This window comes from Coregonus clupeaformis, chromosome 31 (genome assembly GCF_020615455.1).
Source record: "Coregonus clupeaformis isolate EN_2021a chromosome 31, ASM2061545v1, whole genome shotgun sequence".
NCBI classification, from domain to species: Eukaryota; Metazoa; Chordata; class Actinopteri; order Salmoniformes; family Salmonidae; genus Coregonus; species Coregonus clupeaformis.
In genome coordinates this window covers 11,269,296-11,295,505 of record NC_059222.1, presented here as the reverse complement: position 1 = coordinate 11,295,505, position 26,210 = coordinate 11,269,296, and the positions used below count along the sequence as shown (strand labels likewise).

Sequence of the window (26,210 nt, the reverse complement as noted above, 5' to 3'; positions counted from 1 at the left end):
ACCTTGTATTTTAGGTTATTGTCCTGCTAAAAGGTTAATTAATCTCCCAGTGTCTGGTGGAAAGCAGACTAAACCTGTGCTTAGCTTCATTCCATTTCTTTTTTATCCTGAAAAACTCCCCAGTCCTTAACGATTACAAGCATACCCATAACATGATCCAGCCACCACTATGCTTGGAAATATGGAGAGTGGTACTCAGTAATGTGTTGTATTGGATTTGCCCCAAACGTATCACTTTGTATTCAGGACAAAAACTTAATTGCGTTTGCCTTGTTGCAAATAGGATGCATGTTTTGGAATATTTTTTATTCAGTACAGGCTTCCTTATTTTCACTCTGTCAATTAGGTTAGTATTGTGGTGTAACTACAATGTTATTGATCCATCCTCAGTTTTCTCCTATCACAGCCAAAAACTGTTTTAAAGTCACCATTGGCCTCATGGTGAAATCCCTGAGCGATTTCCTTCCTCTTTGGCAACTGAGTGAGGAAGGATGCCTGTAGGGGTTGATACATTTTTTGTTAGGGCACCGAGTGAGTCCATGCAACTTATTATGTGACTTGTTAGGCACATTTTTACTCCTGAACTTATTTAGGTTTGCCATAACAAAGGGGTTGAATACTTATTGACTACTTTGTCAGTATTTGAAAGTGGTTCCTTTTGTATGCAAGCGTAGCTTCCCATTGTGCTTCTTTTGTACACTTAATTCCCAATTTCTTTCCAGGAACAATCACCATAATGAAAAGAAACCTTGACAAGGAGTGATGTAGCAACCTTCTCATGATTATGGCTTATTATTAACATAGTGGTATTCCTTCTAAGCAAACAGTGACGCATGCAGAGATTCATTCTAAGTTGTTCATCCTATCTTCATCTAGGTAGAAAGAGAAAGAAAGTGACAGATGATAGACAGCTCTTTATTAAAAAGAACAAAAATGGAGAGAACGCTCAATCAGCCAAAGACATACACCAGAAAAATATTTCTAGAGTAGAATGAGCGACAGTCCTTGTGTTTGGAAGAAATGAGCGTTGATTGCAGAATGCGTAAGACATACAAAGGGCACAATGCCATTGGTTTGAAGTTTGACACTCGCTACTTTGTGCTTCTACTACAAGCTATTCTACAAGCTATTATTTTACAAAATATTCTGCAATAAATGAGTGGGTGCAGTAGTAGAGAGTAGCAACACATGATTAATAAAGTTGAAGGTAACACTGGATGCCCGTAGCATACGTTTCGTACTGTAGTCCTGTCCAGCTCTGTGATGGCTGGACTGTGACATCGTGTGTGTTTGTCTTGTTGGCCTCTAGGGAGCAACCTGCTGCCTGCTGTTGCCCTCTTTCAGTCCTCCTATCACTACACAGAGAGGTTCAGTGGTGTTTTATAGCACTGCTAAAACCATACTCACATCTGCTCTCTCTGCTGCCTTTCTCTTTCAAATCAGCCTCCTGTTTAACCTGTTATTACACAAACATAAACTAATTACAAATATGCACACAAGAACACATGCATACACACACTTGCTCATTTAACACCCATGCACTTAGTTCAGCTTCTATTCTATTCTATGAAAAGCTCCTATGTTTTTACCCTGTCTTCATATGTTACTACCCTAATGAGAGGAGATGTGTTTTTCCCCTTCACCTGAACTGAAAGAGTTTAGATGGTAAGAATAACTGGATAAACACTCTCCTGTCTGTCTCAATCATTATTTCCCCTTAAGTGAGTTTAGAGTGGTTCTGGGGTTGGTTATGAACAAGGATAGCCTACTCTGCAGGAGAGAAGTGTTTTGTTTTCTTTACTTGCACACTATGTTCTAACCTCCCCTGCTGCCACACATCCCAGTCTATCCCAAGTCTCCAAGTGGTCTCTCTCTCTCTCTCTCTCTCTCTCTCTCTCTCTCTCTCTCTCTCTCTCTCTCTCTCTCTCTCTCTCTCTCTCTCTCTCTCTCTCTCTCTCTCTCTCTCTCTCTCTCTCTCTCTCTCTCTCTCTCTCTCTCTCTCTCTCTCTCTCTCTCTCTCTCTCTCTCTCTCTCTCTCTCTCTCTCTCTCTCTCTCTCTCTCTCTCTCTCTCTCTCTCTCTCTCTCTCTCTCTCTCTCTCTCTCTCTCTCTCTCTCTCTCTCTCTCTCTCTCTCTCTCTCTCTCTCTCTCTCTCTCTCTCTTCCTGGTTGTCACTTTGTTGATGTGGGGATAAGAGCTCTCCACATGAAATCACAGTCAACACAGAATGATCAGCCTGTATGAAAGCAACTTGAGCTGCTGACGACAGACTGTCACAGAACAAGTTGGGCTAGCTAAATTAGGAGTTAGTAAAACAACAAAAGAGTTTATGTACAGTACTAGTTTTAGACCTTTCAAGTGTATATACTTTGCAGGAGGTATTTTCCATGTACAGTACCAGTCAAAGGTTTGGACACACCTACTCATTCAAGTGTTTTTTTACTATTTTTTACATTGTAGAATAACAGTGAATACATCAAAACTATGAAATAACACATATGGAATCATGCAGTAACCAAAAAAGTGTTAAACAAATCAAAATATATTTTATATTTGAGATTCTTCAAATAGCCACCCTTTGCCTTGTTGACAGCTTTGCACACTCTTGGCATTCTCTTAACGAGCTTCACCTGGAATGCTTTTCCAACAGTCTTGAAGGAGTTCCCACATATGCTGAGCACATGTTGGCTGCTTTTCCTTCACTCTGCCATCCGACTCATCCCAAACCATCTCAATTGGGTTGAGATCGGGGGATTGTAGAGGCCAGGTCATCTGATGCTGCACTCCATCACTCTCCTTCTTGGTAAAATAGCCCTTACACAGCCTGGAGGTGTGTTGGGTCATTGTCCTGTTGAAGAACAAATGATAGTCCCACTAAGCCCAAACCTGATGGGATGGCGTATCGCTGCAGAATGCTGTGGTAGCCATGCTGGTTAAGTGTGCCTTGAATTCTAAATAAATCACAGACAGTGTCACCAGCAAAGCACCCCCACACCATAAAACCTCCTCCTCCATGCTTTACGGTGGGAACTACACATGCGGAGATCATCCGTTCACCCACACCGAGTCTCACAAAGACACAGCGGTTTGAACTAAAAATCTCCAATTTGGACTCCAGACCAAAGGACAAATTTCCACCTGTCTAAAGTCCATTGTTCGTGTTTCTTGGCCCAACAGGTCTCTTTTTATTATTGGTGTCCTTTAGTAGTGGTTTCTTTGCAGCAATTCGACCATGAAGGCCTGATTCACACAGTCCCCTCTGAACAGTTGATGTTGAGATGTGTCTGTTACTTGAACTCTGTGAAGCATTTATTTGGGCTGCAATTTCTGAGGCTGGTAATTCTAATGAACGTATCCCTTGCAGCAGAGGTAACTCTGGGTCTTCCATTCCTGTGGCGGTCCTCGTGAGAGCCAGTTTCATCATAGCGCTTAATGGTTTTTGCGACTGCACTTGAAGAAACTTTCAATGTTCTTGAAATGTTCTCTTTGCTTATTTGAGCTGTTCTTGCCATAATATGGACTTGGTCTATTACCAAATAAGGCTATCTTCTGTATACCACCCCTACCTTGTCACAACACAACTGATTGGCTCAAACTTATTAAGACGGAAAAAATTCCTCAAATTAACTTTTAAGAAGGCACACCTGTTAATTTAAATGGATTCCTGGTGACTACCTCATGAAGCTGGTTGAGAGAATGCCAAGAGTGTGCAAAGCTGTCATCAAGGCAAAGGGTGGCTATTTGAAGAATCTCAAATATAAAATATATTTTGAGTTGTTTAACACTTTATTTCATAGTTTTGATGTCTTCACTATTATTCTACAATGTAGAAAATAGTAAAAAATAAAGAAAAACCATTGAATGAGTAGATGTGTCCAAACTTTTGACTGGTAGTGTCCCAAAACCATTGTGTCATCAACTCCAAAAGAAAACTCCCCAATGGAATCTTAACTCATGTTTCTCCCAACTGTCACTATAACAATTCCTTGGATATGAGAATTAATTTGATCTAACAATTCCTTGGATGTTGAGCTTTTGAGATTTGATTTGGAAGCTGAGGAGAAACTTCCTGACTCCCCTGACCATTCCCTGTGTTGTGTTCCCAGATCTACAACGAGATGATCCGGGACCTTCTCAACCCGTCCTCTGGGTTCCTGGACCTGAGAGAGGACTCTAAAGGAGAGATCCAGGTGGCTGGCATCACAGAGGTCTCCACTATCAACGCCCGAGAGGTGAGCGTTCACACCTGGGAACACTTATTCCATGCTTTACAAGATCACACACTATACAGTACATAAAACACATACACAATCCATACATTATTCTAAATCAGGATATTGTATATTATGAAGCCTACACTTGAAAAAATGCTGGGTTAAAAAACAACTCAATTTGGGTAAATATTGGACAGAACATATGTTGGGTTATTTTGACCCAGCCAGTTGGGTCACTTAGTTGGGTTGTTGGGTTATTGAGCTATGACCACCGGGTCAGATCAGAAGACTGGGGGCATGGCTTAGTAGGGGTGTGGCTTTCAAATAGTTATTTTTGGCCACCTGCGAGAGTACACTACATTACCAAAAGTCCACTCCAGCCGACGCTTGGCATTGCGCATGGTGTTCTTAGGCTTGTGTGCGGCTGCTCGGCCATGAAAACCCATTTCATTAAGCTCCCGACGAACAGTTCTTGTGCTGATGTTGGTTCCAGAGGCAGTTTGGAACTTGGTGGTGAGTGTTGCAACCAAGGACAGACGGTACCGTTCTGTGAGCTTGTGTGACCTACCACTTCGTGGCTGAGCCGTTGTTGCTCCTAGACGTTTCCTTTTCACAATAACAGCACTTTCAGTTGACCGGGGAAAGCTCTAGCAGGGCAGAAATTTGATGAACTGACTTGTTGGAAAGGTGGCATCCTGTGATGGTGCCATGTTGAAAGTTACTGAGCTCTTCAGTAAGGCCATTCTACTGCCAATGTTTGTCTATGGAGATTGCATGGCAACGGGTGTGGCTGAAATAGCCGAATCCACTAATTTGAAGGGGTGTCCACATACTTTTGTATATATAGTGTAACTGTCATTCCGGTTCATGTTCTGTTGTATTGTCATCACATGTTAAGGTTGAGCACTGACACTTTTGTTCTTTTATGAGTCTTACGCAAGAGTATGAATTCCTGGAGCCTATGCCACTTTGTTATAATATTTAAATAATACTGTTAGTAAATGTTCGTTAAAATACATTACCAGTCAAAAGTTTGGACACACCTACTCATTCAAGGGGTTTTCTTTATTTTTTTTTACTAATTTCTACGTTGTAGAATAATAGTGAAGACATCAAAACTATGAAATAACACATATGGAATCATGTAGTAACCAAAAACGTGTTAAACAAATCAAAATATATTTTATATTTGAGATTCTTCAAATAGCCAACCTTTGCCTTGATGACAGCTTTGCACACTCTTGGCATTCTCTCAACCAGCTTCATGAGTTGTCACCTGGAATGCATTTCAATTAACAGGTGTGCCTTGTTAAAAGTTAATTTGTGGAATTTCTTTCCTTCTTAATGCGTTTGAGCCAATCAGTTGTGTTGTGACAAGGTAGGGGTGGTATACAGAAGATAGCCCATATAATGGCAAGAACAGCTCAAATAAGCAAAGAGAAATGACAGTCCATCATAACTTTAAGACATGAAGGTCAGTCAATCTGGAACATTTCAAGAACTTTGAACGTTTCTTCAAGTGCAGTCGCAAAAAACATTAAGCGCTATGATGAAACTGGCTCTAATGAGGACCGCCAGAGGAAAGGAAGACCCACAGTTACCTCTGCTGCAAGGGATACGCTCATTAGAGTTACCAGCCTCAGATTGCAGCCCAAATAAATGCTTCACAGAGTTCAAGTAACAGACACATCTCAACATCAACTGTTCAGAGGAGACTGCGTGAATTAGGCCTTCATGGTCGAATTGTTGCAAAGAAACCACTACTAAAGGACACCAATAATAAGAAGAGACTTGCTTGGGCCAAGAAATACGAGCAATGGACATTAGACCGGTGGAAATGTGTCCTTTGGTCTGGAGTACAAATTGGAGATGTTTGGTTCCAACCGCCGTGTCTTTGTGAGACGCAGAGTAGGTGAACGGATGATCTCCGCATGTGTGGTTCCCACCGTGAAGCATGGAGGAGGAGGTGTGATGGTGTGGGGATGCTTTGCTGGTGACACCGTCTGTGATTTATTTAGAATTCAAGGCACACTTAACCAGCATGGCTACCACAGCATTCTGCTGCGATATGCCAACCCATCTGGTTTGCTCTTAGTGGACTATCATTTGTTTTTCAACAGGACAATGACCCAACACACTTCCAGGCTGTGTAAGGGCTGTTTTACCACGAAGAAGAGTGATGGAGTGCTGCATCAGATGACCTGGCCTCAACAATCACCCGACCTCAACCCAATTGAGATGGTTTGGGATGAGTTGGACCGCAGAGTGAAGGAAAAGCAGCCAACAAGTGCTCAGCATATGTGGGAACTCCTTCAAGACTGTTGGAAAAGCATTCCAGGTGAAGCTGGTTGAGAGAATGCCAAGAGTGTGCAAAGCTGTCATCAAGGCTTTGAAGAAACTTCTACGTTGAAGAATCTCAAATATAAAATATATTTTGATTTGTTTAAACACCTTTCTGCTTACTACATGATTCCATATGTGTTATTTCATAGTTTTGATGTCTTAACTATTATTCTACAATGTAGAAAATAGTAAAAATAAAGAAAAACCCTTGAATGAGTAGGCGTGTCCAAACTTTTGACTGGTACTGTATGTAATGTGCAACAATATTGAAAGAAAATAGAAATGTAATATGATGAACATGAATGACATTTACTCTAACGGGTGGCCAAAAAGAACCATCTGAGGCCTCCCAAGGTTTGCAGCGGTTCGATCCCAGGCTGTGTCACAGCCGGCCGTGACCGGGAGACCCTTGAGGTGGTGCACAATTGGCCCAGCGTCGTCCGGGTTAGGGGAGGGTTTGGCCGGCCGGGATTTCCTTGTTCCATTGCACTCTAGCGACTCCTTGTGGCGGGCCGGGTGCCTGCAAGCTGACTTCAGTCGCCAGCTGGACAGTGTTTCCTCCGACACATTGGTGCGGCTGGCTTCCGGGTTAAGCGAGCAGTGTGTCAAGAAGCAGTGCGGCTTGGCAGGGTCAAAGCATTTCATGGCTACAGACGTGAGTGCTACTGTGTCGGTAGTCATTTAGGCAGGTTATCTTAGTGTTCTTGGGCACAGGGTCTATGGTGGTCTTCTTGAAACATGTTGGTATTACAGACTCAGTCAGGGACATTTTGAAAATGTCAGTGAAGACACGGGTGGCCAACAATAACTATCCGAATGCCATGCCCCTACTAAGCCATGCCTCAAAGAAAACAAACATATAAGTGACCCAACTGGCTGTTTCAAAATAACCCAACGAGTGTTCTGTCCACTATGTACCCAGCGCTGAGTTGTTTTTAATCCAGCATTTTTTTGAGTGTACATAACACATCTACGAGCACGTCATAAACATTACATTAAATCTACATAAAGCTTAATGACTGTGTTCCTGCCAGATCATGGAGCTGCTGATGAAGGGTAATAAGCAGCGTACCCAAGAGCCCACGGCAGCCAACCAGACATCGTCCCGGTCCCACGCCGTGTTGCAGGTGGCTGTCAGGCAGACGAGCCGCTGTCGAGACCTTCTACAGGAGGTCCGCTTCGCACGCCTCTTCATGATCGACCTCGCTGGCTCCGAACGAGCCTCACAGGTACAAAAGTATGTGTGCTTTTGTGTGTGTGTGTGTGTGTGTGTGTGCATGCATTTGTCTGCAAACATACCTGTTTCTGGGTCCTCTTTTCACCTCTTGTTATGATCTGTTACTTGTGTCCATGACATAACAGCACAGTCTCCTCCCAGACATTACAGTGTGTGTGTGTGTGTGTGTGTGTGTGTGTGGGGGGGGGGGGAGTTGGTCCTCTCTGTGTGTTTGTCCCCTCTGGGTTGTTTGACAGCCATGTTTTACGACAGTACATAGGGACACTGTTTTTGTCACTTTATCAGCCCCGTCCCTGCTATTAATCTCTCCTAGAGGGAACTGGATAACCTATAAACCTCAAGTCTGCATCCCAAATGGCTCTCTAATCCCTATATTTGCTCTAACATCCATAGGGCCCTCATCAAAAAGTAGTGCACTATGTAGGGAATAGGGTGCCATTTGTATGCAGCCCTGAGGTTTATAGGACACTTTAATAAAGGCCCTTCACAGTGTAAAGCACCATACATTTACATTCTAGACCATGATTGGCCCACCATTGAGGGAAAGAAGGGGTTAATGTCCATATAGTTGGCACCGCTTATGTAATTCTTACTGTTGACCGTCTATCAACGTCTTCCTTATGCCAGGGTTATAAACGATTACTAAATGGCTTATATAGTTGATATGGTGCTGACTTTTATAGCACAGTTTTATGGTGCTGGTCACTTTTGTTGAACAGATTGCAATTGGAGTCTGCCAACAGAATGTTTGCATCCCAAATGGCACCCTAACCCTATTCCCTATAGTGCACTACTTTTGAGCCATGGGCCCTGGTCAAAAAGTAGTGCACTATAAAGGAAATAGAATGCCATTTGGGACGCAGACAATGTATTATGTGAACTAGTTGGGGTCGTTTGTGACACAGTATATGACACAAAAGTGTTAACTATAAATATTTTTCAGATTTACTTACTTATTACTTCATTATCTTCATTCCTGGAGGAACATAGGGCATGTACTAAAGTTTTCAAACAATTGCCAGCCTTTTCACATTTGTTATACTTTACATTTTTCCCATGAACACTGAAGGCTTCATATTAGCCATTTGCTTCTCCAATTAGTTGCTGCAGCTTCCTGTAGACATTCTAATTAAGGCGAAGCGCTTAACCAACACAGACATTGACATGTCATTCATGATGAATGTTGTTAGATTAGCATCCATATTAAACCAGCCAGACCTCCTATACACCATGGGTACGTCCCAAATGGCACCCTATTCCCTATATTGTGTGCATTACTTTTGACCAGGGCCCGTAGGGCTCTGATCAAAAGTAGTGTACTATACAGGGAATAGGGTGCCATTTGGGACGTAGCCATGTGAAAAACATGCAATCATGTCTGAACGGAGAGAACAGTTATTTACCATGGAAACCTTTAGAAAGGTTAACCAGCTAGGCTCTTCAATGGATGTATACCATAGCCTAAAGGCCACCAGTCTTTTTAGATACAGAGAATAGAGGGGGCACTACCTCTTTTGAAGGGATATTTTCTCTTGAGTTAGAGAGTAAAGATGTACTGGTAGCAGCCAAAATAAAGGAAACACCAACATAAAGTGTTTTAATAGGGCATTAGGCCACCACGAGCCGCCAGAATAGATTCAATGCACCTTGGTATAGATTCTACAAATGTCTGGAAGTCTATTGGAGGGATGCGACACCATTCTTCCACAAGAAATTCCATCATTTGCTGTTTTATTGAAGGTGGTGAAAAAAACTGTCTCAGGCACCACTCCAGAATCTCCCATAAGTGTTCAATTGGGTTGCAATCTGGTGACTGAGATACACACTCACACACTTTAAACCCCCTATGCTCCTTTGAGACACCTCTTTCAAAGTCACTGAGATCTCTTCTTCTAGTCATGGTAGCTAAAATAATGGGCAACAGGAAGTTTTTATACATGGCTCTAAGCAGTTTGGGATGTTAATTGCTTAATTAACTCAGGAACCACGACTGTGTGGAAGCACCTGCTTTCAATATACTTTGTATAGTCCCGTGTAGCTCAGTTGGTAGAGCATGGCGCTTGCAATGCCAGGGTTGTGGGTTCGATTCCCACAGGGGACCAGTATGAAAATGTATGCACTCACTAACTGTAAGTCGCTCTGGATAAGAGCGTCTGCTAAATGACTAAAATGTATCCCTCATTTAGTCAAGTGTTTCCTTTATTTTGGCAGTTACCTATAAATAGAAAGACTGGTAACACTTTCTATAAAATACATATATAATAACGTCCTTTATAATGCATTATAATAAACTTACTGTGTTATGACACTGACACTGTCCATAGTAACTCCTAAGTGGTTATAAAACGCTGATTTTATTTACTGGCTACTCTTCCAATGTCACAGGCAGAGGAGAGAAAAGGAAGGTTAGAGCGCCCTCTGCTGGTTAACAGTGGCAGTATCTGTCTTGGCCTGGAACTCAGCAAATGGAGACAATGGCATGTTCAAGATCGACTACATTGCCGTCAGTGACTGCAGTGCAGACAGACTGACTGATCTACATACAAATCACCTTGCATCCTAAATAATCACTCTTTATTATTTGTAGATCAGTCAGTTTGATCAGCAAAATTGATTGTCTGGAACATGAGGCCAGATAGTAAACCTGCTCCCTCTCGCTCTCCCAGACACAGAACAGAGGTCAGAGGTTAAAAGAAGGGGCCCACATCAACCGCTCCCTCCTGGCTCTGGGTAACTGCATCAACGCCCTGAGTGAGAAACACGCCAACAAATACATTAACTACAGGGACAGCAAGCTGACGCGCCTGCTCAAGGTACAGTACGGCAACCCTTCTAAGACAAACTGTCCTGACTTGCCACGTGCTTTATGAATACAATACACTACACTACAATACCATACCATACCATATGAAACAATACAATACAAAACAGTACAATACAATGCAACTTTTTGCTGTATTTTTTCATCATTCAGACAGATTATTCTGCATTCCACTTGCATTCATTCACTTCCTGTTCTTATGTGTTTGATTGACAGGACTCGTTGGGCGGCAACAGTCGCACAGTGATGATAGCCCACATTAGCCCTGCCTCCCTGGCCTTCGAGGAGTCTCGCAACACACTTAGCTACGCCGACCGTGCCAAAAGTATTCGCACGCGGGTGAGTTAATACACAACACACAGCACATCAAACATTTCTGTCTTCTCTCCATCGCTGAGGTATGGGACAACTGAAGTTTTTCTCTGCTCTTTCAATTTTAAAATCAATCAATCAATCAACCAATCAAATGTCATTTAAAAAGCCCTTTTTAATTCAACAGTTATCACAAAGTGATTTACAGTCAACCAGCCTAGACCCCCCAAAAGAGCAAGTTAAAGATGCCTTTAGGTCTGCAGTATAACACAGTTATATCAAAGCACCAAACCAGTCAACATTAGGCTTCATAGTTAATCAATTGGGTTCCTCCTTGCTGAACGTGTGCTACTACATCATCCAGTACACCAACATGTTATTACACAGTTATTACAGTTATAACACAGTTATTACACTGTTATAACACAGTTATCTCTCTCCACTCCAGGTGAAGAGGAACCTGCTGAATGTGTCCTACCACATCGCTCAGTACACCAACATAATCTCTGACCTGCGCAGCGAGATCCAGCGGCTCAAGAAGAAGATCGCTGATCAGTCTGGACGTCAGCTCAACCTTGACCGAGCTGACATTCGCCATGTCCAGGGTAATGACCTTACCTTGACCTCTCTAATTGCTCCCTCGCTTCCTCACAGAGTGCGTGTGTTGGTTGGTTCTTCTATCTTTGTGGGGACCTAAAATCACCCAAAGTCCCCACAAGGATAGTAAGACAAGGAAAATTCTGCCTCGTGGGGACATTTCCCACATCCCCATTTTAAGCTTAGGAGTTAGGGTTTGGGTTAGGGTTAAGGTTAGGTTTAGGGAAAATAGGATTTTGAATGGAAATTAATTTTAGGTCCCCTCAATGGAAATTAATTTTAGGTCCCCACAATGGAAATTCATTTTAGGTCCCCACAATGGAAATTCATTTTAGGTCCCCACAATGGAAATTCATTTTAGGTCGCCACAATGGAAATTCATTTTAGGTCCCCACGAGGACAGAAGAACAAAACATGTGTGTGTGTGTGTTTGCCTCCAACAGACAGTAACTTCTCTCCTCCCCTGACATCAATGTAGCGGAGGTGCAGGCCCACAGCACGCAGGCAAGCCGGGCAGAGATGGACCAGCTGAGGGAACAGCTCCTAGAGGCCTTCAGGAGCCAGATGGAGATCAGGAAGAGCCTGATGGAGCTGGACAACAGCAACATGGAGATCCAGATGGACACCTCCAAACACCTGCTCACCATCGCAGAGTATGTGTCTTAGGATGCGTCCCAAATGGCACTCTATTCCCTATATAGTGCACTACTTATGACCAGGGCCCATAGGGCTCTATATAGGGAATAGGGTACCATTTGTGACCTACAATAATCTCATACCACTGCCTCTACACCTGTAGCCTTTACCTGTAGCAGTTAAATGACTGTGATAGTTAACATAAGTGTGTCTAAACACCTGTTGTTTGTGCCCTCCTGTAGTTGGGAGCAGGAGCGAAGTCGTCGTCGCAGGAAGTGGCGAGCGGAGAGGAGGAAGGAAAGCTTCAGTAAGGAGGAGAGTGAGAAGGACTCTGACTGCCCTGAGTCTCCCCCAGACAGCACTGAGACCCAGGAAGTAGCCATGGCCAGAGAGAACCTGGTCACTCTCATGGCTGAACAGAAGAAGATACGCAAACAGAAGGTAGGTTACTGTAGTCCCCTGCTCTCACCTCTAGAGGGAGCTACAGAATCACACACACACAGCTCTTAGGCTACCCTGCTTCAAATCAAATCAAATTTAAATGGTTGTGTACACATATTTTGCAGATGTTATCACAGGTGCAGCGAAATGCTTATGTTCCTAGCTTCCTAGCAACAGTGCAGTAATACCTAACAATACAAAACAATACACGCAAATCCTAAAACTAATAATAAAGGAATATAGAAATATAGAGCAAAGTTAGAGTCCAGAATATAAATATATATGTATGTGATGGTGTGTATAGACATTATGGACAGTATATGAATAAAAAAGGTGTGTACAGCAGTAGTTATTTAGGATGAGCCATGACTAGAATACAGTATATACATATGAGGTAGGTAAAACAGTATGTAAACATTCTTAAAGTGACCAGTGTTAAATGACTATGTACATAGGGCAGCAGTCTCTAAGGTGCAGGTTTGAGTACCGGGTGGTAGCCGGCTAGTAACAGTGACTAAAGTTCAGGGCAGGGTACTGGGCGGAGGCTGGCTAGTGGTGACTATTTAACAGTCTCATGGCCTGGAGATAGAAGCTGTTTTAAGGTAGACTCATCTTAAAGGTAGACTCAGTGAAATGACGTTGCCACAAGCAGCACCGCAGATATTGAGATGAGCGAGATGCAAGACTTCGCTCTTACACAGTCACACACAGTATCTGCACATGTGCATGGGTTCGCTTAATGCTGTTAGATCGTGGTATAGCCCCGGGACCAAAACAGCGGTTCAGACATAGCGGCTCAGACACGAGACGTATGTGGCAGGGTCTACAGACAATCATGGACTACAATAGGAAAACCAGCCACGTCGCGGACACCGGCGTCTTGCTGCCAGACAAGCTAAACAAGTTCTTTGCCCGCTTTGAGGATAATACAGTGCCACCGACGCGGCCAGCTACCAAGGACTGTGGGCTCTCCTTCTCCGCGGCCGACGTAAGACATTTAAACGTGTTAACCCTTGCAAGGCTGCCGGCCCAGACGGTATTCCTTGCCACGTCCTCAGAGCATGCGCAGACCAGCTGGCTGGTGTGTTTACGGACATATTCAATCTCTCCCTATCCCAGTCTGCTGTCCCCACATGCTTCAAGATGGCCACCATTGTTCCTGTACCCAAGAATGCAAAGGTAACTGAACTAAATTACTATCGCCCGTAGCACTCATTCTGTCATCATGAAGTGCTTTGAGAGACTAGTCAAGGATCATATCACCTCCACCTTACCTGTCACCCTAGACCCACTCCAATTTGCATACCAGCCCAATACGTCCACAGATGATGCAATCGCCATCACACTGCACACTGCCCTATGCCATCTGGACAGGAGGAATACCTATGTAAGAATGCTGTTCATTGACTATAGTTCAGCATTCAACACCATAGTACCCTCCAAGCTCATCATCAAGTTTGAGGCCCTGGGTCTCAACCCCGCCCCTGTGCAATTGGGTCCTGGACTTCCTGACGGGCTGCCCCCAGGTGGTGAAGGTTGGAAACAACATCTCCACTTTGCTGATCCTCAACAGTGGGGCCCCACAAGGGTGTGTGCTCAGCCCCCTCCTGTACTCCCTGTTCACCCATGACTGCATAGCCATGCACGCCTCCAACTCAATCATCAAGTTTGCAGATGACACAACAGTAGTAGGCTTGATTACCAACAACGATGAGACAGCCTACAGGGAGGAGGTGAGGGCTCTCGGAGTGTGGTGTCAGGAAAATAACCTCTCACTCAACGTCAAAAAAAGAAAGGAGATGATCGTGGACTTCAGGAAACAGCAGAGGGTGCACCCCCCTATCCACATCGACGAGACACCAGTGGAGAAGGTGTAAAGTTTTAAGTTCCTCTGCGTACATATCACTGTCAAACTGAAATGGTCCACCCACACAGACAGTGTGGTGAAGAAGGCGCAACAGTGTCTCTTCAACCTCAGGAGGCTGAAGAAATCTGGCCTGTCACCTAAAACCCTCACACATTTTTACAGATGCACAATTGAGAGCATCTTGTCGGGCTGTATCACCGCCAGGTACGGCAACTGCACAGCCCACAACCGCAGCGCTTTCCAGAGGGTGGTGCGGTCTGCACAACACATCACCGGGGGCAAACTACCTGCCCTCCAGGACACCTACAGCACCCGATGTCACAGGAAGACCAAAAAGATAATCAAGGACAACTACCACCCGAGCCACTGCCTGTCACCCCGCTATCATCCAGAAGGTGAGGACAGTACAGGTGCATCAAAGCTGGGACCGAGAGACTGAAAAACAGCTTCTATCTCAAGGCCATCAGACTGTTAAACAGCCATCACTAGCACAGAGAGGCTGCTGCCTACATACAGACTTGAAAATCACTGGCCACTTTAATAAATGGAACACTAGTCACTTTAATAAGGCCACTTTAATGTTTACATATCTTGCATTACCCATCTCATATGTATATACTGTATTCTATACTATCTTAATAATGTTTACATATCTTGCATTACCCATCTCATATGTATATACTGTATTCTATACTATCTATTGCATCTTGGACTATGCCACTCTGATAATGACATTGCTCATCCATATATGTATATATTCTTATTCCATTCCTTTACTTAGATTTGTGTGTATTATGTTTTTGTTGTGGAACTGTTAGATATTACTTGCTAGATATTGCTGTACTGTCGGAACTAGAAGCACAAGCATTTCGCTACACTCGCAATAACATCTGCTAACCATGTGTATGTGACCAATACATTTGATTTGATTTTGATTTGATTTGAAGTAGAGCCCCGCGCTTCAACGCTCTTAGTTGTTACAACAACAAAAAAATATGTACTTTCTGCATCTATGTCATATTGCTGAGTCTACCTTTAAACTAGGCATTGATAGCCTTGTAAACTAGACAATAGAGCTCGTAGTCCTAAAAAAAGGAAATTAGTTAGCCATGGCTCATTGGTCAAAGCCTATGGGGAAATGAATGTTTTTATTTTATTTTATTTTTTATAAATGCTGAAAATAAGGTCAGAGGTTAACACAGGCTTAGGAGATCGCATACGTTTTGTTCTATGAGATACAGTTCCTATAGAAATTCTACACCCCCCTTGGATTTCTTAACATTTTATTGTATACAACGTGTGATTAAAATTGATTTAATTGTAATTTTTTGTCAACGATCTACACAAAATACAATAAAACAAAAAAAGATTCATGAAAAATAAAACACTAAGATTACAGCTGTGAGTCTTCTTGGGTAAGTCTCATAAGAGGTTTGCAAAAATTATTTGACCATTTTATTATTTTCTAAATTCTTCAAGCTCTGTCAAGGTGTTAGAAATCATGACAGCAATTTTCAAGTCTTGCCATAGATTCTCAATCAGATTTAAGTCAGAACTGTAACTTGGCAACTCAGGAACATTCACTGTCTTCTTGGTAAGCAACTCCAGTGTAGATTTGGCTTTGAGTTATAGGTTATTGTCCTGCTGAAAGGTGAATTCCTCTCCCAGTATCTGGTGTAAAGCAGACTGAAGCAGGCTTTCCTCTAGGATTTTGCCTGTGCTTAGCTCCATCCCATTTATTTTCTTCCTGAAAAACTCCCCAGTCTTTGCTGATGTCAAGCATACCCATACCATGATGCAGCCACCACCATGCTTGAAAATAAGAAGGCAGTTACTCAGTGATGTGTTGTGTTGGATTTGCCCCAAACATAGGGCTTTGCATTTAGGCCAAATAGTGTACTCCTTTGCTTGCCGTATTACTTTAGTGCCTTGTTGCAGACATATGCATGTTTTGGTATATTTTTATTCTTCTTTTCTCTCTGTCATTTAGGTCATTATTTTGGAGTCACTACAATGTTGTTGATCCATCCTCAGTTTTCTCCCATCACAGCTATTGAACTCTGTAGCTGTTTTAACATCACCAATGGCCTCATGGTGACATCCCTAAGCAGTTTCCTTCCTGTCCTGCAGCTCAGTTCAGAAGGACGTCTGCATCTTTGATGTGTCTGGATAGTTTAATACATAATCCACAGCATAATTATTAACTTGACCATGCATAATGATGCAGAGTATTCAATGTCTGATTTGTTATTGTTACTCATCTTCCAATCACTGCCCTTCTTTATGAGGCTTTCAAAAAGCTCCCTGGTCTTTGTAGTTAAATATGTGCTTGAAATTCAAAACTTGACTGAGGGACCTTATAGATGTTGTATGTATGAGGGACAGACGAAGGGGTAGTCATTAAAAAGTAATGTCAACCCCTACTATTTCACACAGAGTGAGTCCATATAACGTATTATGTGATTTGTTAAGCAACATTGTACTTCTGAACTAATTTAGGTTTGCCTAAACAAAGGGGGTGAATACTTATGCAAAGGGGGTGAATTTTTATTAATTTGTAAAAGATTTGTCTAATTATCTTTTCAATTGAATCTATTTCAATCCCACTTTGTAACGGCAAAAAAATTGAAAAAGGTTCAAGAAGGTATAGACTTTCTATAGGGAAAGGGAATACCTAGTCAGTTGTACAACTGAATGCATTAAACCAAAATGTGTCTTCCACATTTAACCCAACCCCTCTGAATCAGATAGGTGCGAGGGGCTGCCTTAATTGACATCTTCGGCACCCGGGGAGCAGTTGTTGGGGGTTAACTCACTTGGGCAGAACGGCAGATATTTCCATCTTACCGGCTCAGGGTTTCAAACCAGCGACCTTTCGGTTACTGCCCCAATGCTCTTAACCGCTAGGCTACCTACCACCCACAGGAACTGTAATATCAGTCAGTTAACATGACCTTTATGAATTATGAAGCCTTTATGCGCTTTATGTGTTTGTTTTGATGACATAAATGCTTCAGAATTCACAAAAAGTGACGTTAGCTGATTAAGTTATCTCATAGAACAAAACGTATAAGATCTCCTAAACCTGTGTTTATCACATACCTTATTTTTGGTGTTTATCCAAAACTCACATTAATTTCCCAATAGGCTTTGACCAACGAGCCATGGCGGAGTTAGCCTCCGTTACTGCATACAAAAAGCAGCCATTACTATTGCTCTCTATTGCACAGTACAGAGGTGGCCAGTGGTAGGAGATATCGGAGGACAGGCTCATTGTCATGGCTGGATTGGAATGAATAGAACGGTATTAAGCACATGGTTTACAATGGTTTATTCCATTTAATCTACTCCCACCAGCCTCCACTTGTACAGTAGACCCACATGTACCATGATGAGAACATACTATGGTGAGGATTTCATTGAGCCCTGCCTGCTGTTTGTCCTCCTGTCCTATAGGCGTCGCTAGAGAGCCGCTTTGTGGAGCTGCGGGAGCGGGCCAGGCGCCTGGAGGAGCTGCTTCCTCGCAGGGTGAGCTCCGAGGAGCAGAGGGAGGTGCTGGGCCTCCTCTGTAAGGTCCACGAGCTGGAGATCGAGAATGCTAAGATGCAGTCCCATGCCCTGCTCAAAGACAACGTGATCCGACAGAAGAACTTTGTGGTGCAGCGCTTCGAGCAGCACCGCCACCTCTGTGACGAGATCATCCAGCAGCAGAGACAGTTCATTGACGGTGTGTTCAAACAACACAGTAAACAAACACAACTTCATTTTTTTTACTACAATAGCTATAGACCTCCTCTTCAAAAATATTGAAGTCTGAAATCTAGAACTCACTATCCAGGGTCCACACTTTAGTGATCTTGCAAACGCAGTGAGGTTGATTGAATGTGTAACAATTAAATGTTGTGTATGTAAGTGTTGGGTACGGAAGAGTATTATGCCAAGGGAAGAGATACAAAATAATAAACAGTGGCAATATTATGAATAAAGTGGAAATATTTCGAGAATAAAGTCTAAATTTAATTTTGTGAATAAAGTGGCAATATTTCAAGAATAAAGTGGCAATATTTCCAGAATAAAGTGGCAATATTTCCAGAATAAACTTCTATCGAAGTTATATTTCAAGATTAATGTAGGGGATTTGATTAACTGCATGTCTCCCTGGCTCCCTGTTGCTGTGCACACCACTGTTGAAATGCCTGCAGTTAGATGACCTGGTGAAACTATACTTTAGAATTGGCTTTAGTAAAAAGGAAATCCTTTCTCTTTTACCACATAATAACCATTAACCTATTAGGACCTGGAAGGAGGAACCACACGGGCTCTGATTAGGTATTTTATCTAAGTCTGTGTGGTTACATACAGTGCCTTGCAAACGTATTCATCCCCCTTGGCGTTTTTCCTATTTTGTTGCATTACAACCTGTAATTTAAATTAATTTTTATTTGAATTTCATGTAATGGACATACAGTGGGGGAAAAAAGTATTTAGTCAGCCACCAATTGTGCAAGTTCTCCCACTTAAAAAGATGAGAGAGGCCTGTAATTTTCATTATAGGTACACGTCAACTATGACAGACAAAATGAGAGAAAAAAAATCCAGAAAATCACATTGTAGGATTTTTAATGAATTTATTTGAAAATTATGGTGGAAAATAAGTATTTGGTCAATAACAAAAGTTTCTCAATACTTTGTTATATACCCTTTGTTGGCAATGACACAGGTCAAACGTTTTCTGTAAGTCTTCACAAGGTTTTCACACACTGTTGCTGGTATTTTGGCCCATTCCTCCATGCAGATCTCCTCTAGAGCAGTGATGTTTTGGGGCTGTCGCTGGGCAACACAGACTTTCAACTCCCCTCCAAAGATTTTCTATGGGGGTTGAGATCTGGAGACTGGCTAGGCCACTCCAGGACCTTGAAATGCTTCTTACGAAGCCACTCCTTCGTTGCCCGGGCGGTGTGTTTGGGATCATTGTCATGCTGAAAGACCCAGCCACGTTTCATCTTCAATGCCCTTGCTGATAGAAGGAGGTTTTCACTCAAAATCTCATGATACATGGACCCATTCATTCTTTCCTTTACACGGATCAGTCGTCCTGGTCCCTTTGCAGAAAAACAGCCCCAAAGCATGATGTTTCCACCCCCATGCTTCACAGTAGGTATGGTGTTCTTTGGATGCAACTCAGCATTCTTTGTCCTCCAAACACGACGAGTTGAGTTTTTACCAAAAAGTTATATTTTGGTTTCATCTGACCATATGACATTCTCCCAATCCTCTTCTGGATCATCCAAATGCACTTTAGCAAACTTCAGACGGGCCTGGACATGTACTGGCTTAAGCAGGGGGACACATCTGGCACTGCAGGATTTGAGTCCCTGGCGGCGTAGTGTGTTACTGATGGTAGGCTTTGTTACTTTGGTCCCAGCTCTCTGCAGGTCATTCACTAGGTCCCCCCGTGTGGTTCTGGGATTTTTGCTCACCGTTCTTGTGATCATTTTGACCCAACGGGGTGAGATCTTGCGTGGAGCCCCAGATCGAGGGAGATTATCAGTGGTCTTGTATGTCTTCCATTTCCTAATAATTGCTCCCACAGTTGATTTCTTCAAACCAAGCTGCTTACCTATTGCAGATTCAGTCTTCCCAGCCTGGTGCAGGTCTACAATTTTGTTTCTGGTGTCCTTTGACAGCTCTTTGGTCTTGGCCATAGTGGAGTTTGGAGTGTGACTGTTTGAGGTTGTGGACAGGTGTCTTTTATACTGATAACAAGTTCAAACAGGTGCCATTAATACAGGTAACGAGTGGAGGACAGAGGAGCCTCTTAAAGAAGAAGTTACAGGTCTGTGAGAGCCAGAAATCTTGCTTGTTTGTAGGTGACCAAATACTTATTTTCCACCATAATTTGCAAATAAATTCATAAAAAATCCTACAATGTGATTTTCAGGATTTTTTTTTCTCAATTTGTCTGTCATAGTTGACGTGTACCTATGATGAAAATTACAGGCCTCTCATCTTTTTAAGTGGGAGAACTTGCACAATTGGTGGCTAACTAAATACTTTTTTCCCCCACTGTACACAAAATAGTCCATATTGGTGAAGTGAAATGAAAAAAATAACTTGTTTCAAAAAATTCTAAAAAATAAATAACGGAAAAGTGGTGCGTGCATATGTATTCACCCCCTTTGCTATGAAGCCCCTAAATAAGATCTGGTGCAACCAATTACCTTCAGAAGTGACATAATTAATTAAATAAAGTCCACCTGTGTGCAATCTAAGTGTCACATGATCTGTCACATGATCTCAGTATATATACACCTGTTCTGAAAGGCCCCAGAGTCTGCAACACCACTAAGCAAGGGGCACCACCAAGCAAGCGGCACCATGAAGACCAAGGAGCTCTCCAAACAGGTCAGGGACAAAGTTGTGGAGAAGTACAGATAAGGGTTGGGTTATAAAAAAAATAGTTTCTGAACATCCCACGGAGCACCATTCAATCCATTATTTAAAAAATGGAAAGAATATGGCACCACACCAAACCTGCCAAGAGAGGTCTGCCCACCAAAACTCATGGACCAGGCAAGGAGGGCATTAATCAGAGAGGCAACAAAGAGACCAAAGATAACCCTGAAGGAGCTGCAAAGCTCCACAGCAGAGATTGGAGTATCTGTCCATAGGACCACTTTAAGCCGTACACTCCACAGAGCTGAGCTTTACGGAAGAGTGGCCAGAAAAAAGCCATTGCTTAAAGAAAGAAATAAGCTAACACGTTTGGTGTTCGCCAAAAGGCATGTGGGAGACTCCCCAAACATATGGAAGAAGGTGCTCTGGTCAGATGAGACTAAAATCGAGCTTTTTGGCCATCAAGGAAAACGCTATGTCTGGCGCAAACCCAACACCTCTCAACACCCCGAGAACACCATCCCCAGTGAAGCATGGTGGTGGCAGCATCATGCTGTGGGGATGTTTTTCATCGGCAGGGACTGGGAAACTGTTCAGAATTTAAGGAATGATGGATGCCGCTAAATACAGGGAAATTATTGAGGGAAACCTGTTTCAGTCTTCCAGAGATTTGAGACTGGGACGGAGGTTCACCTTCCAGCAGGACAATGACCCTGTCACGCCCTGGCTCTGGGGACTCTTAAAAGTTGAGCCAGGGTGTGTAGTGTCTATGTTGTATTTTCTATGTTTCGTTCTAGTTCGTGTTTTCTATGTTGGCCAGGGTGGTTCCCAATCAGAGGCAGCTGATTCTCGTTGTCTCTGATTGGGAACCATACTTAGGCAGCCGGTTGGCACTAGTTTATTGTGGGATCTTGTTCTGTATAGGTTTGTGTTGGTGAACCTGTAGACTTCACGTATCGTTTTGTTGTTTTGTTATTTTGTGTAAAGTACTCATTAAAAGATGTACGCATATCACGCTGCGCCTTGGTCCGCTTCATCCTATAACGATCGTGACAGACCCTAAGCATACTGCAAAAGCAACACTCGTGTGGTTTAAGGGGAAACATTTAAATGTCTTGGAATGGCCTAGTTAAAGCCCAGACCTCAATCCAATTGAGAATCTGTGGTATGACTTAAAGATTTCTGTACACCTACGGAACCCATCCAACTTGAAGGATATAGCGGTGTTGTAGAACATTTGGAGAGCAGCTTGACACAGGATCCCAAGAAAATGTGTTTTATTGGGTGTGCTCACGTAACCTACTAGCCTATAGTCGTTAGAAGGATAATTTCCATAAGGGGAAATACTACTGTTAGTAAAGCACCATGTATAAGGTCGTTAATAGTTGTCATTATGGACAGATTTTATGCAAGGTGTTCGCCTAGGCTACGTAGCAGAACGTTGTAGCGAGTCGGAGGGCAGACTGACAGGGACTCAACCCAAGTTCTCTTCGCATTCAGTGACGGTGGCAAGAAAGTTTTTTGTTTGTGCTCACCATTGCCGTTAGAAGAGTGTATGCCCATAGTCTGAAAGTGTGTGTGTGTGTGTGTGTGTGTGTGTGTGTGTGTGTGTGTGTGTGTGTGTGTGTGTGTGAGAGAGAGTTATTAGATCATTAGATTGATAAGTGTGAGCAGTGACGCCCATTTGAACAGTGGTGGAAAAAGTACTCAATTGTCATACTTGAGTAAAAGTAAAGATACTTAATAGAAAATGACTCAAGTTAAAGTGAAAGTCACCCAGTAAAATACTACTTGAGTAAAAGTCGAAAAGTATTTGGTTTTAAATATATATAAGTATCAAAATTAAATGTAATTGCTCAAATATACTTAAGTATCAAAAGTATAAATACTTTCTTATTCCTTATATCAAGCCAGGGGCACACTCCAACACTCAGACATCATTTATAAATAAAGCATTTTAATCTTCAGTGAGTCCACCAGATCAGAGGCAGTGGGGATGACCAGGGATGTTCTCTTGATAAGTGTGTGAATTGGACCATTTCCCTGTGCTGCTAAGCATTCAAAATGTAACCAGTACTTTTGGGTGTCAGGGAAAATTTATGGAGTAAAAAGTAAATTATTTTCTTTAGGAATGTAGTGAAGTAAAAGTTGTCAAAAATATAAATAGTAAAGTAAAGTGCAGATACTCAAAAAAACTACTTAAGTAGTACTTTAAAGTATTTTTACTGAAGTACTTTACACCACTGCGTTTGAACAAGTGTATTGGATCATTAGTTTGATGGCCATTTGTCTGTTTTGCCCCTACTTTTACCGCCCACACACACAACCAGCCCGTCTCTACCTATGTATGTAACCACAGTTCCTCCTTCTGAAAATAATCTGTGGCACAACCTTATCCAGGTCCTAATACTTATAATAATAGGGTTATTACACTGTATGTACTAAAAGAGCAAAGTTTTCCTTCTTACTAAAGCCAATTCTAAAGTATAGTTTCACCAAGTCATCAACAGTGGAGTGCACAGCAACAGGGAGCCAGGGAGACATGCATTTAACCAAATACCGTACGTTAATCTTGAAATATAACTGTGACTTTGTTATAAAAATGTTGACTTTATTCTCAAAATTTTGCCACTTTATTCTCTAAATATTGCCACTTTATTCTCTAAATATTGCCACTTTTTAAAAATACTATAGTGCAAAAAATAATAATCCAAGTACCACCACCCGTCACAGTTTATTTATTTTTTCTCTTTACTTGGCCCTAATACTCTTCCGTAGTTGTATGTTTAGTGTTGTAGTATGACTACTCTAACATGGTTGGTGTTGTGTTGTAGTGTGACAACTACTCTAACATGGTTGGTGTTGTGTTGTAGTATGACAACTACTCTAACATGGCTGGTGTTGTAGTGTGACTAGTATTCTAACCTGTGTTGTGTTGTGTTGTTGCAGACCACAGCCTTCTGGTGCCCCCCCACCTTCAGGAGCTGTATGGGATGTACATGAGAGAGCTGGACGAGAGGAACCTGGACAGAGCCATGGCCCTGGACAAAGTCACCGGATGCACACTCAAGGTAGACAACAGATGCACACACCACACACATGCACACACACACATTAAAAGCCCTGGACAAGATCACTGGACGCACACTCAAGGTAGACAATAGATAGAGAACGTGATTGAGATTGAAATCGAGATCACGCACAGACAGACACACACACACACAATTCTAACATATAAACGTATCCTTCCTCCTCTACCATTTGCTGTCTCCAGGAGGCCTCCCTGCCCAAGATCACCCTACCCAGCCGAGGTCGTGGCCCGCTGCAGGACATGGACTCAGACCAGGAGAGCGTTCGCACCATGGGCTCAGAGACCAGGCATGGCAGGGCCAAGGCCCGCAGACACACCCTGCCACCCATCCTACCTGAGCCTGAAGGGTAAGAGGACAGAGGGACTGGGAGATTGGGAGGGTGGGAGAGAGAGAGAGAGGGTGGTGGTTGGTTTAGGAGGAAGAAACCCTTTAGTCTGTATCTCCATCTTATCCTTCTATTGAAGGACATTAGTCTAACTGACTATCTTTCTCTCTCTGTCGTTCTTTCTCTCGCTCTCTATCTACCCCCCATTCTTCTCACAGAGACAACAACCGGGTGTTTAAGAGCAGTCCCCATGCCAGACAGATTAAACATTCTGCTGTGATGACCCCTCCTCCCATCCACATCAACGGCCAGGGGAACAGAGAGGTGAGAACACAGTACCATCCACACTGTGGATATAAACTAGGCCCGATGCAGCTATTGCCATTATACCTGAAGTGTGGAGACATCATAGTAATGGAGGTTACAGCCATATCAGAGCAACATTTCTACCAGGTTTCATATGTGCATACTCCCCTATGAGAGTGTGAGTATAATGCCACATGTCCCCTCTCCTCTGTCCTCTCCAGCTGCAGCCATTGGCTCCAGAGACCACTCTGAGCTACAGCCACCTCAGCCACAGTGTCAGCAGTCACCTGGACTCCTCCCCCGAGAGCAGCGAGACGGGTCAGGATATCCCCCTCACACGTAAGGGTAAGCGACCCCCAAGGGCTACAGCAGACAGGAGCGATACAGGATAGGGAGTACTTTGGGTACAGAGGTAGGATCTTATTTTGAGACAGTTTGCAATAGCAGGAAAATTATCCTTTAGCAACAGGAAATGTGAATTATTATGTGGATTGTAATTAATTGACATTTTTGTAGAGGTTGATACATTTTTCGTAAGGGAAAATCAAGTCTGAAATTAAGTAGAAATTACAAACTTCAGAAGCCTTTTTAAAGGTCAAATACACTACAAGTTTTACATTTCCCTACATTGCAGGAAAGTACTCCTGCAACCGGGTGATCAAATTAAGATCCTACATCTGTAGATGTGGGCACGGACCACAAACTGATGGAATACAGAATATAGCCATTATACATCTAGGGGACAATTGGGGACAATAACGTTTATATGTTATTATCTTATCTTAGGTCAGGATGCTGGTGTACTAGATGAGTTCATAGTAGAGCCTCTGTCTCGATTTCCTACTAATCAAATGTCTCCCTTGATTCAACAGAGAGGCAGCAGATCCTCAAAGGGATCCACAACATTGCAGTAAAGGCCGCTTGCCGCCGCTCCAAAGCCCTGGAAGTGGACGCCCTGAGGCTGCCCCCTCCTCCCTCCCCCCTGGACCCCAAGAAGCACAAGAGCAGCTTGTCTCTGAGCGAGGCGCCCCCTAGGGGCCTGACCCTGCTTCGCGGCCGGCAGCCCAGCCCCGAGCTCCGCCACGCCACCTCAGATGAGAACCTATCCAGCAGCACAGGGGAGGGGCCTGGCTCCCTGGGCACCTGGACACGCCCACGCAACCGCCAGCCCGCCCCCAAGAACCCAAACCCCACCCCCCGTGAGCAGGACTTCGAGGCTCGCCGCCGGAAGAAACGATCCCGCTCATTCGAGGTCACAGGTCAAGCAGTAAGTAGCATGTTCATTATCTAGCTCCCTGAGAAGGATTTGATTATTCAGTACTGTATGTTAGTAGAGTCATCAGCAGCTGTGATTGATTGATTGATTGATTGATTGATTGATCAAATTACATTGACATATAAAGTGGCTCCAGCCGGAAACAACGTTACAGTAAATAGCCTACATGATATCAGCCTTAACACACTACTCAATCCCTCCCCCTGCTCAGCTGTCTCAGTCTAAGACCATGGCAGCCCAGCGTGTCCGCCCGCTGGACAGCACTTCAGACCCCCACCTCCACATCAACGGCCAGCCCCAGGCCCCCCTGCTACGCCCACAGCACAGGGGGTCCCTCCTCTCACCAAA

General features: G+C 43.2%; 1 protein-coding gene across 1 annotated transcript in view; it reads left to right on the top strand.

The window, feature by feature from the left end:
* Positions 1–26,210, top strand: part of LOC121547565 (kinesin-like protein KIF19) — an 87,545-nt gene that overhangs the window by 48,642 nt on the left and 12,693 nt on the right. Inside the window, exons 5-17 of the mRNA XM_045209785.1 lie at positions 4,106–4,231; positions 7,591–7,785; positions 10,460–10,606; positions 10,831–10,953; positions 11,375–11,531; positions 12,002–12,176; positions 12,402–12,600; positions 17,924–18,194; positions 23,813–23,934; positions 24,138–24,301; positions 24,499–24,604; positions 24,808–24,931; positions 25,459–25,853. Coding sequence (XP_045065720.1) covers positions 4,106–4,231; positions 7,591–7,785; positions 10,460–10,606; positions 10,831–10,953; positions 11,375–11,531; positions 12,002–12,176; positions 12,402–12,600; positions 17,924–18,194; positions 23,813–23,934; positions 24,138–24,301; positions 24,499–24,604; positions 24,808–24,931; positions 25,459–25,853 — 2,304 coding nt within the window. The remainder of the gene's footprint in view (positions 1–4,105; positions 4,232–7,590; positions 7,786–10,459; positions 10,607–10,830; positions 10,954–11,374; positions 11,532–12,001; positions 12,177–12,401; positions 12,601–17,923; positions 18,195–23,812; positions 23,935–24,137; positions 24,302–24,498; positions 24,605–24,807; positions 24,932–25,458; positions 25,854–26,210) is intronic.